This window comes from Manihot esculenta, chromosome 18 (assembly GCF_001659605.2).
Source record: "Manihot esculenta cultivar AM560-2 chromosome 18, M.esculenta_v8, whole genome shotgun sequence".
Taxonomy (NCBI): Eukaryota; Viridiplantae; Streptophyta; class Magnoliopsida; order Malpighiales; family Euphorbiaceae; genus Manihot; species Manihot esculenta.
The window spans coordinates 32,357,529-32,370,933 of record NC_035178.2 but is presented as its reverse complement, the minus strand read 5'-3'; the positions used below and the strand labels follow the sequence as shown (position 1 = coordinate 32,370,933).

Sequence of the window (13,405 nt, the reverse complement as noted above, 5' to 3'; positions counted from 1 at the left end):
ACTATAATTATTACTATAATAATTTGTTGCATTTGCAGTATTGCAATGCAAATATCTTGTTTTTTTAAAATTTTTTTAAAAAAAATTTATAGGTTATTTCATCCAAAATTTTAAAATAGGCTTCTCGATATATAGTCAAGGAGTATATTTGAACTTAAATAAAAATCTTATTTTAATTCCTTAACTATTAACCAATAATCAAAAAGTTCTTAAATATTTTTTAGACCCAATAAGTATTTCGACTTTTAATATTGACCTAATAATTTTAAATTTAAAATGTTAATTAACATAGTTAAATAAATTAATAAAATAATTTTTTAATTATAAACTATTAATTTTATATTATAAATAATAAAAATAAAAAACAAATAAATTATAAATAAAAAGATGAAAAGTTGTTCAAATACAATCTCACAACAAAACCCACTAAATTTTTAAAACATGAAAATCAAAATCATGAAATATATCCATTAAAATAGAAGATTCTTTCATTGTCCAAGAAGAGTTACAGATTTGCAAGGATTAGTGAGTACAAAACTGATTATTGATATTACAATTATACAGTAAAGGAAATTTATTATCATTCAAATATATTTTGAGAAAATAAAGATAAGAAGAGAAATAAAATTATCAGAAAATAAAAATAAAAAAAAGATGTTGAATTTTGAAATTGTTTCTATTTTTTGTATGTTTAGAGAGACCGAAAGGTTGCAAAACAATGAGAGATCGGATGAGAAGTAATAGAAAATTGTGTGATAGAAAAATGACTATCGTTAAAGTAAAAATTTTACTACTTGGAGAAGGAAAAAAATATTTTTTATTTTTTAATTTTAAAATTTTAAAAAATATTTTAAAAATATAAAAATTTAAAAGAATTATTAATTCAAGGAAAGGAAACCTAAACCATAATTCAAGGAAAGGAAAAACCTAAACCTTAGCAGTCTCTCAATCTTCTGCTAAAAATCCAAGGACACCGCACTCAGTCTCACTGTGAGTGCATCTTCTTCTTGCATATTCCAGCCGTCGACCCACACTCTCTGTTCCACTGTGCCCTTTTCTTTCAGAATCCACCGATCCGCCGTCTGCTTGCGTTTCGCTTCTGCGACGAATCGATACGATGGAACTCGAGTGAATAAGTGAAGAACCATCGACTCACGCAGTTTAAGATTGAGACTTCTGAAAATTCTGGGATTGGGAAACACTAAGATTGCTGAGGGGAACCATACGAGTGAAGAACCAATTATTTTGTTGAGTTGTCACAAGGTTATTTCAAGGTAATTACTTCTTGTTTTGGATTTGGGTATGTCATTTGAGTATGTGTTGTTGTTGATTTCAATTTCCTGTGTTTAGTTATGCTATCCTCGATTTGATCATATAATCTGATTTGAGGATGTAATACAATGATGTGAAATTTTTTTGAATTCTTGGTAACTGTTGTTGGGTGATATCTGAATTTACTGCTGCATGCTACTGGGCATCTTGTCCTTGCTGGAAAGAAATGGTAATTGCTGTGTTTTTCTGGATCTTGTGAGGAATCAAACCAACGGACCGACCTAACTTTTGGGTTTGGTTTGATTTGGATCCATCTCTACTCAGTTCTCTTTCATTTTTTTTTTTAAAATTACTCTTTAATCCTTATATTATAAAAAAAAATTATTACTTAATCTTTTTGATTTTAAAAAATAAGTTTTACATTTTAAAAGTCTATTAATTAACTATTTCCTTAATTTTTTTTCTGTAGTTAGTCCATCAAATTTCAAATTTATAAAAGATCTATTGGTAAATTTTACTTTTTTCCCTTATGTTTTTTAATTTGTTTTGGAACTAAACCGACCGGTTACAATCCCTCTCTCACACCACACCACACCACACCACACCACACCACACCACACCACACCACACCACACCACACCACCTTCCTCTCATCTATACCTTTTTGGTTAGACTCGGCCAGAGGCTGGTTTCAGTCTAGATTTGGACTGAAATTGCTGGTTCCTAACCATTTTGATTCGAAACAGTTTCGTTTGTAAACCGTTTCAATTTGAAAATGGTTGCCGTTCTGTTAGGACTCGATCACGATTTGAATTTTTTTTAAAACTATTATAATGTTAATATTTTACACGTTAGATTATATAAATTTTGATTAAAGGAACTAAACCAACTAATGTAAATTAAAAAAAATAGGAAAATCAAAATTTTATGTGTGGCCGATTCAGGTCCTATTTTTTTTTTTTTTTTTTCCTTAGAGATATAAACACATGCATACAAGGCGCACACACTTAGGACTGGACTGAATCATTGTCAAAACTATGGAATTTTAACTAAGTCCTTGGTCTTATATAAGCCCTACACATGCACACTCCAAGAAGTGGAACCGGCCTCCTTATTATGAGGTTTTGGTCCTCTTCGGAAACTGGAAGTGGTTACCGGGTCCGCTTCACGATTTGAACTGGACCATGGCAAGGACTCCTTTAGGCTGATGCTCTTCCATACTGGTCACCACTCTGCTCCCTTTGCTGCTGTGGCTCCTGTGCTGCTGCACCAGTCTTACCTCACAGGTTTATTTCATTTTCCTTTTATCTGTTGGGCTTGAAATGTGCTTTGCTTCTGAGGATTTTGTGTTTATGTGCTTCTGAGATCTGAAATGCTGCTTATGTGGGTTTTGTATATGTATTCAATTTCTCTTATGCCCTTTCTTTTGTAGCACTTCTTTTATGTGCTTATGTATTCAATTTCTTTGGAGCATTTCTTCTGTTGGTTCAGGGTTGTGTTTATCTATTCAATTTCTTCTGTGGGTTTGTGTTTATTTCATCTCTTTTATTCCTTTTTCATTTTGATAACATGCATTTTTTTTTTTGCTATCATGAAGCATGGCTATGTAAGATTTGGCATGTTTTATTGCTATCACTTTCCAATAATTTGGCTTGGTATTGATTTGTTTCTTTTTAGGTGTCCTTTCAATTCCCACATAACACATCCATGTTTTGCTTCTTTCTTTATTCTTTCTTCACATTTTATTTGCCCTAGCCTAAAAACTGTTGCATCTTTACAATCCATGAACATTGCATCTGGTCAGAGAAGGGACCACAGAATTTCTTAAGATTTCTCCTTATTTTTGTGTGGCCATAGGGCAGCAATTGGAGATGGATGATATAGAGGTTCTTAAGCCGTGCAAAAGAGCTGGTCTTGTTGTTCGAACTGTCTCCCCCTACTTCCAGAAGGCACCCAAGGAAAAAGAAGCTGCAAATAGCAGCATGACTAACAGCAAAGACGTTAAGGATTTGTTGTCAAAGAAGACCAAAAAATCATGTCAAAGCGCTGGTCTTACTGTAAATGTCTTCCCCTACTTCCAGAATGTGCCCAAGGAAGAAAAGGAATGTGCTGATAGTAGCTTGACTGATGGCAAGGGTGGGCAGAAGAAATTGTCAAAGAAGACCAAAAAGGCATCTGAAAGGACTGGTATTGCAGTTCGAAATGTCTCCCCCTACTTCCAGAATGTGCCCAAGGAAGAAAAGGAATGTGTTGATAGTAGCTTGACTGATGGCAAGGGTGGGCAGAAGAGATTGTCAAAGAAGAGCAGAAAGGCATCTGAAAGAACTGGTGTCGCAGTTCGAAATGTCTCCCCTTACTTCCAGGATGTGCCCAAGGAAGAAAAGGAATCTGCTGATGGTAGCTTGACTAATGGCAACGGTGAGCAGATGAAATTGTCAAAGAAGAGCAAAAAGGTATCCAAAAGGACTGGTGTTGCAGTTGGAAATGTCTCCCCCTACTGCCAAAAGGTAGCCAAGGAAGAAGGAGCTGTGGATAGCAGCTTGACGGACAACAATTGTGTTCAGAAGAAGAAATCAAAGAAGATAAAAAAATCATGCAAAGGAGCTAGTATTGCAGTCCGAAATGTCTCTCCCTACTTCCAAAAGGTACCCAAGGAAGAAGGAGCTGCAGATAGCAGCTTGGTTGACAACAATTGTGAGCAGAAGAAGTCATCAAAGAAGAGGAAAAGATTGTATGAAGAAGCTACTATTGAGGTTCAAAATGTCTCCCCCTACTTCCAAAAGGTACCCAAGGAAGAAGGAGCTGCAGATGGAAGCTTGACTGACAACAATTTTGCGCAGCAGAAGTCATCGAAGAAGAGGAAAAAATCATGTGAAGGAGGTAGTATTGAAGATCAAAATGTCTCCCCCTACTTTGAAAATGTAGCCAAGGAAGAAGGAGCAGCAGACAGCAGCTTGACTGACAACAATTGTGGGCAGAAGAAGTTCTCAAAAAAGAGCAAAAAATTGTGTGAAGGAGCTAGTATTGCTGTTCAAAATGTCTCCCCCTATTTCCAAAAGGTACCCAAGGAAGGAGCTGCAGATAGCTGCTTTACCGGCAACAATTGTGGCCAGAAGAACTCATCAAAGAAGAGTGAAGATTCATGTGAAGGAGCAAGTCTTGCAGTTCCAAATGTCTCCCCTTACTTCCAGAAGATACCTAAGGAAGAAGAAGCTGCACATAACAGCTTGATTGATAGCAATAGTGGGCAGAAGAAATTATCAAAGAAGAGCAGAAGGGTATCTGAAAGGGCTGGTCTTGCAGTTCGAATTGTGTCGCCTTACTTTTGCAAGGTAGCCAAGGAAGAAAATGCTGCATGTAGCGGCTTGACTGATGACAATAGTAAGCAAGAAGGATCCTCAAAGAAGATGAAAAAGCCATGTGACGGAGCTGTTCTTGCAGTTCAAAATGTCTCCTCTTACTCCCAGAATGTACCAAAGAAAGAAGCCGCTGAAGATAGCAGCTTCAATGATGCCAAATGTGGGCAGGAAAAATCATCAAAAAAGGGAAATAGATCAAGGAGGACTAGTATTGTTCTCTCTAGTGCCCAAAAGCGAAGTGAGGCATATCGAAGAAAAACTCAAAATGACACATGGCAGCCACCACGATCTGAATTTGGACTTCTACAAGAAGATCATGCTCATGATCCTTGGAGAGTGCTGGTGATATGTATGCTGCTTAATTGCACAACTGGCATGCAGGTATGCTCTTGACCTTTCCTTTAAGAACTATATTCTTGGTGCATGTTAATGTGCTAGCCAACTGGTAGGGGACTTGTTAAAGTTATGATATAAAGAAATAACATGATGGCTGCATGAGCATGAGGTGGAGTGAGTTAACTATTACTCGATTGTTCATTGTCCAACTATTTTTATTGACAATCATGGTTTTTAAAAAATGGCCGTAATGTAAAGTAATAGCCATTATGTAATAGATTTGGGGAACGGATTTTGGGGCGGGGGGGGGAGGGGGCGTTACCCTGTTATACAAAGGCTCTCTGAGTTGCGGGCATTACATAACGGCCATTGCCTGCCGTTATCAATAATTAAAATTCTTTTATATTCTTCCTCTTCTACTCCTATTTTTGTCTGTTTCCACACTTTCCCGCCGCTTCAAAGGCAATATTTTTCAAGTTTTCTCTTTCCTTTCTCTTTCAAATTCCAAACTTTCCTCCATATTTCTTTATACAAGTTTAGATCAATCATAAACTACTGCATTTTTTAGCTTATTTCTTCTAAAGTATTAGTTAAATTTTCTGTATCTTAGTTTTTAGTTGCTATATTTTCCCTTAAATTTTTTTTTTTTGAATTAAGGTGTTAGTTTTGAGTTGAAATTGTATTTTAAGCTATTAGTTTACTCGAGCTATAAGGTTGCGTTGGTTTTTCTTATTTTAAACTATATGATACTTAATTTAAGTTAAATAGTCTATATTTGATATATTTATGTTTATTATGCATTTGTATTCATTATTCCAAATTAAATTTAATTAATATTATTTCATTTTATGAACTTTGCAAATTAATTTGAAAAATTTGCGTAGCGCAGGCCGTTATGATTATGTTACAGCCGTTACAATTATGTTACTGCCACCCGCGACTGTGATTTAAAACCATGGTGACAATTATACGGAGGAGGAAAAAAATTGGTCTTAGATAGAACTAAATGGCAAAAAAAAAAAGTTCCATATAGTTGACTCAACTAGTTTCGAATTAATGCTTAGTTGTATTATGTTGTTGGGGAAAGGCTAAAAAGGGGGAAGGAGATTTTCCTATGAGGTGTACTAGAAAGAGAGGTGAAAATAGGTGACATTACTCAATTGCCTTCAATAGAAAAGGATATAATTGTCATTTTACAATTAATAATACATGTTTGTTTTACATCTTTGATACCTCTCATTTTCCTAGATCCAAACAAAAGGATTGAAACTAAATTTCACTTTGTTTTCTATTTTTTGCTTTCCTTCCTCCACTTCCACCCCTTCTTTTTGTTTCCAAACATGGTACAAATGAAAAACATGTATATGTTGCTTTTGCTCATAGTCCTTAAAAAAACAAGGGGCTTTAAAGGAGAAGGAGGAGGAAGAAGAATGTTAAGGTCCTTAGAAATGGACGAGTTATGGGTCTGTTGGTGGAATTTTTTGGGGGCAAAATTTTCTTTTTGTGACCTATGGTTGCAATGGAACAGCCTCCTCAGAGAGAACTTGAAAATTTCTTGAGTTGAAATACTAAAAAGCTTTGGAAAATACTAAATAAATAAATCCAACTTGTCCATTTACGAATTTAGTCACAAACTCCTGCAATATTCTTTTTAGAGTAGTTCACTAAAAAATTTAGTGTCATTGTTTTGTCTTCTCTAATTAAAGGGTTGTACAAGTGGATGACCTTTTGTATCTGGTGTAGCACAAACACAAAATGAAGATACTCGGATAACTTTCTATTAATTAGATTTTATTAGATTTATAGCTACAATTTTTACATAGTGTTACAATTCAAAATATTAAAATTATTTTTTCTTAATTATTTAGTATAAAATATTTATTATATTTTTATTTTATAATGCAATAAAATAATTTAATTTAGTAAAAAAAAATTTTGCTTTTATAAATACATTTTAGAGTTACATATGTATTAAATATTATATTTGATTAAGAATGTAATAAAGTTATTGCTTCAGTTTAAAAAAAAAGTATAAATTGTAGCAATAAATCTTATCAAAATCTAATAAGCATTGAAAGTTATATAAATATGTTCCTATGTGTCTATGTTGTACCAATTTGTAAAAAGTTATCCACATGTACAACTCTTTAATTAAAGAAGATAAAACAAATACTATATGTACAGAGGTTCATGATGTTTAATTAAAAATATAAAAAATAAAATGAAAAGTTGAGGGAAGAAATGAAAATTATTAATAAATGTATAAAAAATTTTAATATATAAATTATTAATTTATAAATATTTTAATATTTAAATTTAAATTAAAAAAAGTCATGTCCCAGCCTGGACATGTCTAACACTGTGACATGGTTATTTATTTATTTATTTTTTAAAGTTAGACAAAGCCACGTCCAGCATTATTATTTGTTATTATTATGTTTTTATAATTCAAGTTGCGTCCAGCTCTGATATTTTAATTTTTTAATAAAAAAATTAACCAGAAGTGATAAGTCGCGTCTGACTAAAAATCACCACCTTTTGATAATATATTTAGATTCAGCGCCTTTTTAGCATATAAGTTTTTAAAGGACCACCTTTTAGTCAAAAGCCCAAAACTGCCAATGGTGGTGGAGAGTATGCTGTACGAGAATATTAGGCATATTGTGATAAATGTACAGTGTGGAATGTGGTGCACAGTTTTCTACATATTGAATTTAGCAAGAGAAGCATTTTTCCACCTACTCATTGTTTTTAACTAGTTCATATGGTTTTTCTTATTCAATTTTGCATATTTCCACCAAAGCATGTTAAAAAAGCCAGTTAGATAAAAAAGTTTAGTTTATCTTAGTTAAACATTAGCTGAAAATTTAGGATCAAAATGACCTTTATCCATTTTTTTTTTCATTAAACTGCTATTTGATTATGGGACATGACTATCTACCTAAATGAGTTAAGGACAAAATAATGAGGAGCATGTTCTGGGGTACTCTTTACTGACCATCTCAACATTGAGGGTTCTTTTTCACTTTCATGCTTCATTTTCAATTTGTTACTGAAAAATCAATGAACTTTAATTTTCTTTCTCTGACATTCAATGGTTTTTTTTCTAGGTAAAAAGAGGAAATTACTATTTTACCCATTTCCTCTCCTTCCTGTTTCCGTTCTCTTTTCTTTTATTCTTTCACATATCCATTAAACTCGTAGCAGAAATTACCGCCACTACTTCAGAAAATCAACCCCCACCATGTCCTCAATTCTCCTCAGCACTATCACCATCTACAGCCTAAAAAGACAACAAAACCAAACCCTAAATAAATTCATGTGCTTGAATTTATCTGTTCTTCCAAAATAAAAATTTTCTTCCTGTTCGTATTGATTCCAGAACTGTTCTGAAGTTTTTTAAATTTGCTTTTTGATTCTGAGATTTTGAATATGCAAAATTGAAATAAAAAACAATGAAATTTGGAAAATTTTTCTTTAAATGTTAAAGCCGAACTGCTAAGCAATTTTTGAGATGCAGTCCACTAGGCAAGGCTGCACTCTGCAGCTGCTTGTTGTGCACGTCAGTACATGTAGGTGCAGCCTTGTGCTGGGCAGATTGATTTCTCCAGTTGCGGGTAGTGGAGATCTGAAACCCCTTCAAATTCACTGCTTTTGGTACCTTATCTGGTTGGAGAAGAGTCGCATGAATGGAGAAGAGAACCAGTGTTAAAAATCAGTGCCTTTATCAGCATCTTTGTAGCCTGAGGTGATTGTGGCAAAGCCAATGCTGACTGTTGCCTTGTTTATGTTGGCTTTTTGCATGGTTGCTGGATCCTTCGTGAACCATAAGGAAGAAGAAACCAAACAGCAATCTGCCACCCTTTTCAGTTTTTCACAAAAACTTATTTTTGTTTTTTAACTTTCTTTTAATTGGGATTCATATTTATAATTAAAAAATATTTTAAATAATAATAATAATTAAATCTTGTTAACTATATGAAATGGAGAATTGATGGAGCTGTCTTATATAAAATATGTATTAGTAACTATGAATTGTATCAATTAATAATCATCAAATTGGATGTGAGGGGGGAAATAGGGTAAAGGTAAAAGGAGAAGGGGGGGGGGGGGGGTTAAAACGGTAATTTCTTTTTTTACTTAGAAATTTGCTATTACAGGTTATGGGGATTTTTTGAAACAATGGACGCAAGTGAAGTAATCCTAAAATTGAGAGGATTCGGGTAAAATATACCCACTTGTTCTTGATAATCTAGATAGTAGCACTTTAGGCCATGGGAGAATATGAGCATTTAGGAAAGATGCATAATTTTTGTTTACCATCATGAAGCACAGGTATTTAAGATTTGGAATGTTGTGCTGCTATCAGTCTCCAATAACTTGTGTTAATGCTGATCAGTTTATTTTTTTTAGATGTCCTTTTGATTCTCACATAAGGCATCCATGTTTTGCTTCTTGCTTTCTTATTTTATATGTTATATCAGATCCTTTTATTATATGAACATTTGCATTTAAGTTAAATATCAAATTATTGTGGTCCTCTTTCTTAAACTTAACCAAGGACGATTTGCTTATGGCATCATTGCAAGTGCTTAACAAACAACATGTCTTCTTGCAGGTACGAAGAGTTATAACAGATTTCTTCACTCTGTGTCCTGATGCGAAGGCTGCCACTGAAGTAAAAGCACAGGAGATTGAAAATATGATAGAATCTCTAGGTTTGCACAAGAAGAGGGCGGTGATGATACAACGCTTATCGCAGGAGTATTTAGGGGATGATTGGACCCATGTGACTCAGCTGCATGGTGTAGGAAAGTAAGTGAAAGTCATTCATTCATCCTCTTTTTATCTCTTTTAACGTACATGTTAACTTGCAGTGGAGCCACCTCAAACTAACCGCCTTTTGTCAACTTTTACCTCTGCTTGCTCAGGTATGCTGCTGATGCTTATGCAATATTCTGTACAGGGAAGTGGGATCAGGTGCATCCAAATGATCACATGCTAAATTACTATTGGGACTTTCTTCACAGGATCAATAATGCTTCATCGTAAATCCTGTTTTTGTTTATTCAACTGATTTAATATTTAATGAGATATATATGTATATACCTGTGTCATATATAAAAAAAAAGGAAACCTTATTTTTGTAGGCAAATTGATACTGTTGATCTACAGTATCAATTTGGATGACAATTTTGTGATATTGGGATATTGGTGTTCTTCTTGTGTGTCTTTGGTTTGTTTCTTGGGCTGAGCAGACAGTTGGGCTGCTGCTTTCTTTTTGGGCTGTTTTATCCTTCTCTTTTCTCCCTTGGCCTCATTTCTTACTGTTTTATCCTCCTCCCTCATCGCTGCAATGTAGAGGTAAAGGGTCACGTTTTGTTCTTGCCTTTATTCTGCTCCCTCCCTCTTCATTTACCTAGTCCTCCTTTTTCTTTTTTTCCTGTCCTTTTTCCTGAAAATTCTTTTGTGCTCTTTTATAAATTTAAAAAAAAAAAAAAAAATCTTTTTTGCTTGCTTTGAGGAGTGGCTGTACTTATACTGCCATGGAGATTTGGTTCTTCCATTTTGGATTCCTACAGCTTCTGTAGACGAATGGATTTGATGGTATGGAGATGGAGGTTTCTCTCTTTGATTTTGGGGTCTCATCCTTGCAATCAATCATTGGATTTCAGCTGAGAGTTTGGGTGAGTTTTTGGTAATTGGTATTGATTTACCTGCTCTTCATCTTTATGAAATTGTTGTCTTATTCATTTGGTTATTGGAATCATTTTTTTCACCATTTGATTTGAAAATGAGTGTACGTTATGGATATTTAATATTGTGGGTTCTGAATGTGGTTCTTAACCCATATTAGGAGCGCTGATTATTGTATGGGTCTCTATTTTTCCTTCAACTTTTTATTTTTTATTTTTATTTTTTTTCCAATTTCCTTCAATTTTCTTGTCCTTTCTCTCTCTTTGCTATCTGATCATTAGCTTAATCCCATTTGTCCTCTCACTCGGTCACATTATCTCTCTAGAACAAACTAATATTTCCTTTGCCAGAGATTTGTAAGGAACAGCCGGGGAGTGTCCTATTCCTGCTTCCATATCGCTGTTGTTGATGCACTTAACTGAATTGTAAGTAAAACTTCCACTTAGTTTAATCTTTATTTTTTTTGGTTACTATCTTGAAGATCTATGTGCATTGATGGGAAACATATATCTTCCGATCTCATAAATTTTGTCCACTTTGCTTTTTTCATACAAATTAGGAAATGATAAATTGTTTTAGTCAAAGGACAACTTTTTCTATTAGCTTTTCAATTATACCCATCTTTAATATAAAATGAGGGCAATAAAACTTATTGAAATAATAAAATCATTATCAATAAAAGATGGTTTGAGTTCTCATTTGGAAAAAAAAAACAATTAATTACGGATTGTGTTGAAAATAAGCTAAAATTATATAAGACTATAATAGTCAATTTATATGTTTAACCATAATGCAAAAAGGAAAGTGGACAATATTTTGGGATAGACAAAAATGGAAAAGGGGACAAAAATTATGAGGCGGATGGAATATATATTTTTTCTCACATCTGTTCTTCATCAGGAGAACATTTGATTTGAATGGATGAGTTGACTATGACTATGCAAATATGTAACTCAAATCTGTGTTATTCCTTGTAATTATAATAAATATTGTGATTGATTACTTCTCTGTGATTTAGGACACTAAGAAGTTGCTTAATCACTAGTATCTGTCATCAAATTGGAAGAAAATCTTTTATAGCTAAAGAATTTTGGCAAATATGGCAAGTAGTTATAGAACATGATGGTCCAAAGCAAGGATAAGGATCTTTTAGCTGAGACATGCCATCTGTTCTGGACAAAAACAAGTTTGTTAACTGATAGTGTTTGGCATTGTTATCGTTCCACAATACCTGTGCTGCTCAAATATTTTGTTATGTTTGTTCATTGATAATGCAAGTGGTTTTGGTGTCTTTTTAATCCCCTCCTTTGTTTCATTTGCCTACTGATATTATTAGATGCATCAGTCACCTGTCAGGTAAAGACTACCTTCAGTTGTAATCAGTTTCTCTATTGTCTAAGTTTTCTGGGAATTTTATCTTGATTTTCAAGAGTTCTATCTTGATTTTGTTTCCATCATTTGTTTTACCACTTGTGACTTGTGAAAAGACAAATACACCCTTCTAACTTAAGATTACAGCCATATTCTTCCCCTTACTCAACTTCAATAGCTCCTTTAACCTTGCATCCTTCTTCAAATTCTCCCTGGGATCTGTGCTATCAGTTAATTAATCCAATGCTTCTTAATCTTTGTCCAAAAAACTCTCACTCCAAAGAATATGGAGGGTGATGGGTTCTGATCTAGGAAGCTGGAATTTGAAGCCTTCCCCAAATTTGAAGCCATCATGATTTAGGAAGATGGTTAGTTTTGATTCAGAAAACCCGATATTCCATCTTTGTGATACTGGAATTTGAAGCCATCTTGCTTGAAGGTGTCAACTTCAATGGTTATTATGACACTGGAGGAATCGCCATCATAGGTTCATAGGTGGAGGTGGGTCAAACCCAGGTACTGCCCTCTACCATTGAGAAGGCTAAGGTTGAGTACTATTAGGAAAACTAAGCCCTCTCCGGGGACAGAGGAGTTAATTGACCGGAATACATTGATGAGGAATGACGTATCCAATGAAGCCACCCTTGTAGCTTCCTCCGTGTTCATCCAGAGTGAAAAATTAATTGAAGAATTTGCGGACCTATTAATTACTGATAAAATTAGGAATGTCTAAACGGCTCCTTTTCTGATTGTAGCAAAAGTGTTATGACTTGAAAGTGTAGTAGGAATTTTTGAGTGGACCAAATTTACAGTATTATTTTTCCATGTTTATAGCCAAGCAGGCTCCTAAATATTGTATTAAAATAGTGATAGTGATGGTGGTGAAGGCTGTTTGTAGATTCATAAACTTTCAGGTAAACTATGTTGAAACTCTCACCAATTGAAGATGAAAGGAAAGTTACTTTATGCTTGCAATGGATAAATTGTTCATCATTTTTTACAGACAGATGAACAGGTTCGGTAATCAATATTCTCCGTTTTGTACCTTTTTGTACAGAGTTAAATTCCTCTGAATTATTATAATATTTAAATTTATTTATTTCCTCTGAATAGAAAATATAATAATTTTTCGTGAATTTGTCCGTATATACATTATTTATCTTTCACCAAATGATAAACTAAAGTAAAATACATACATACACGATTTAATTAATTGTCTTAGTTTCCCTGCGCTGTGGGTTTCTTTCATGGAAAGTTTGTATTTGGAAGGATAATTGAGTTGGGTTTTGCTGGTTTATGTGATATTTTGTTTGTGTTTTTTTATTTGGTCTTATTGACTCAAAAAGTTAACTTTACGGTCTAAGGTCTCG

At 33.8% G+C, this 13,405-nt stretch overlaps 1 protein-coding gene across 9 annotated transcripts; it reads left to right on the top strand.

The window, feature by feature from the left end:
* The first annotated feature begins 891 nt into the window (after positions 1-891).
* On the top strand, positions 892-13,010 carry LOC110606878 (axoneme-associated protein mst101(2)). Of its 9 annotated transcripts, none has more exons than XR_002486574.2 (7): positions 892-1,274; positions 2,345-2,558; positions 3,130-5,012; positions 9,586-9,782; positions 9,899-10,654; positions 11,015-11,089; positions 12,319-13,010. XR_002486574.2 is itself a non-coding variant. In XM_043952880.1 (5 exons), the coding sequence occupies exons 3-5, from the start codon at positions 3,144-3,146 to the stop codon at positions 10,017-10,019; spliced, it is 2,187 nt and encodes a 728-aa protein (XP_043808815.1). In that variant the 5' UTR covers positions 892-1,274; positions 2,345-2,558; positions 3,135-3,143; the 3' UTR covers positions 10,020-13,010. The 9 variants fall into 9 exon arrangements, 4 of the variants coding, with proteins under 4 accessions (XP_043808815.1, XP_021601554.1, XP_043808814.1 ...); XR_002486575.2 differs by having other exon boundaries at positions 11,683-13,010; XR_002486573.2 differs by having other exon boundaries at positions 11,015-13,010.
* The last annotated feature ends 395 nt before the right edge of the window (positions 13,011-13,405 follow it).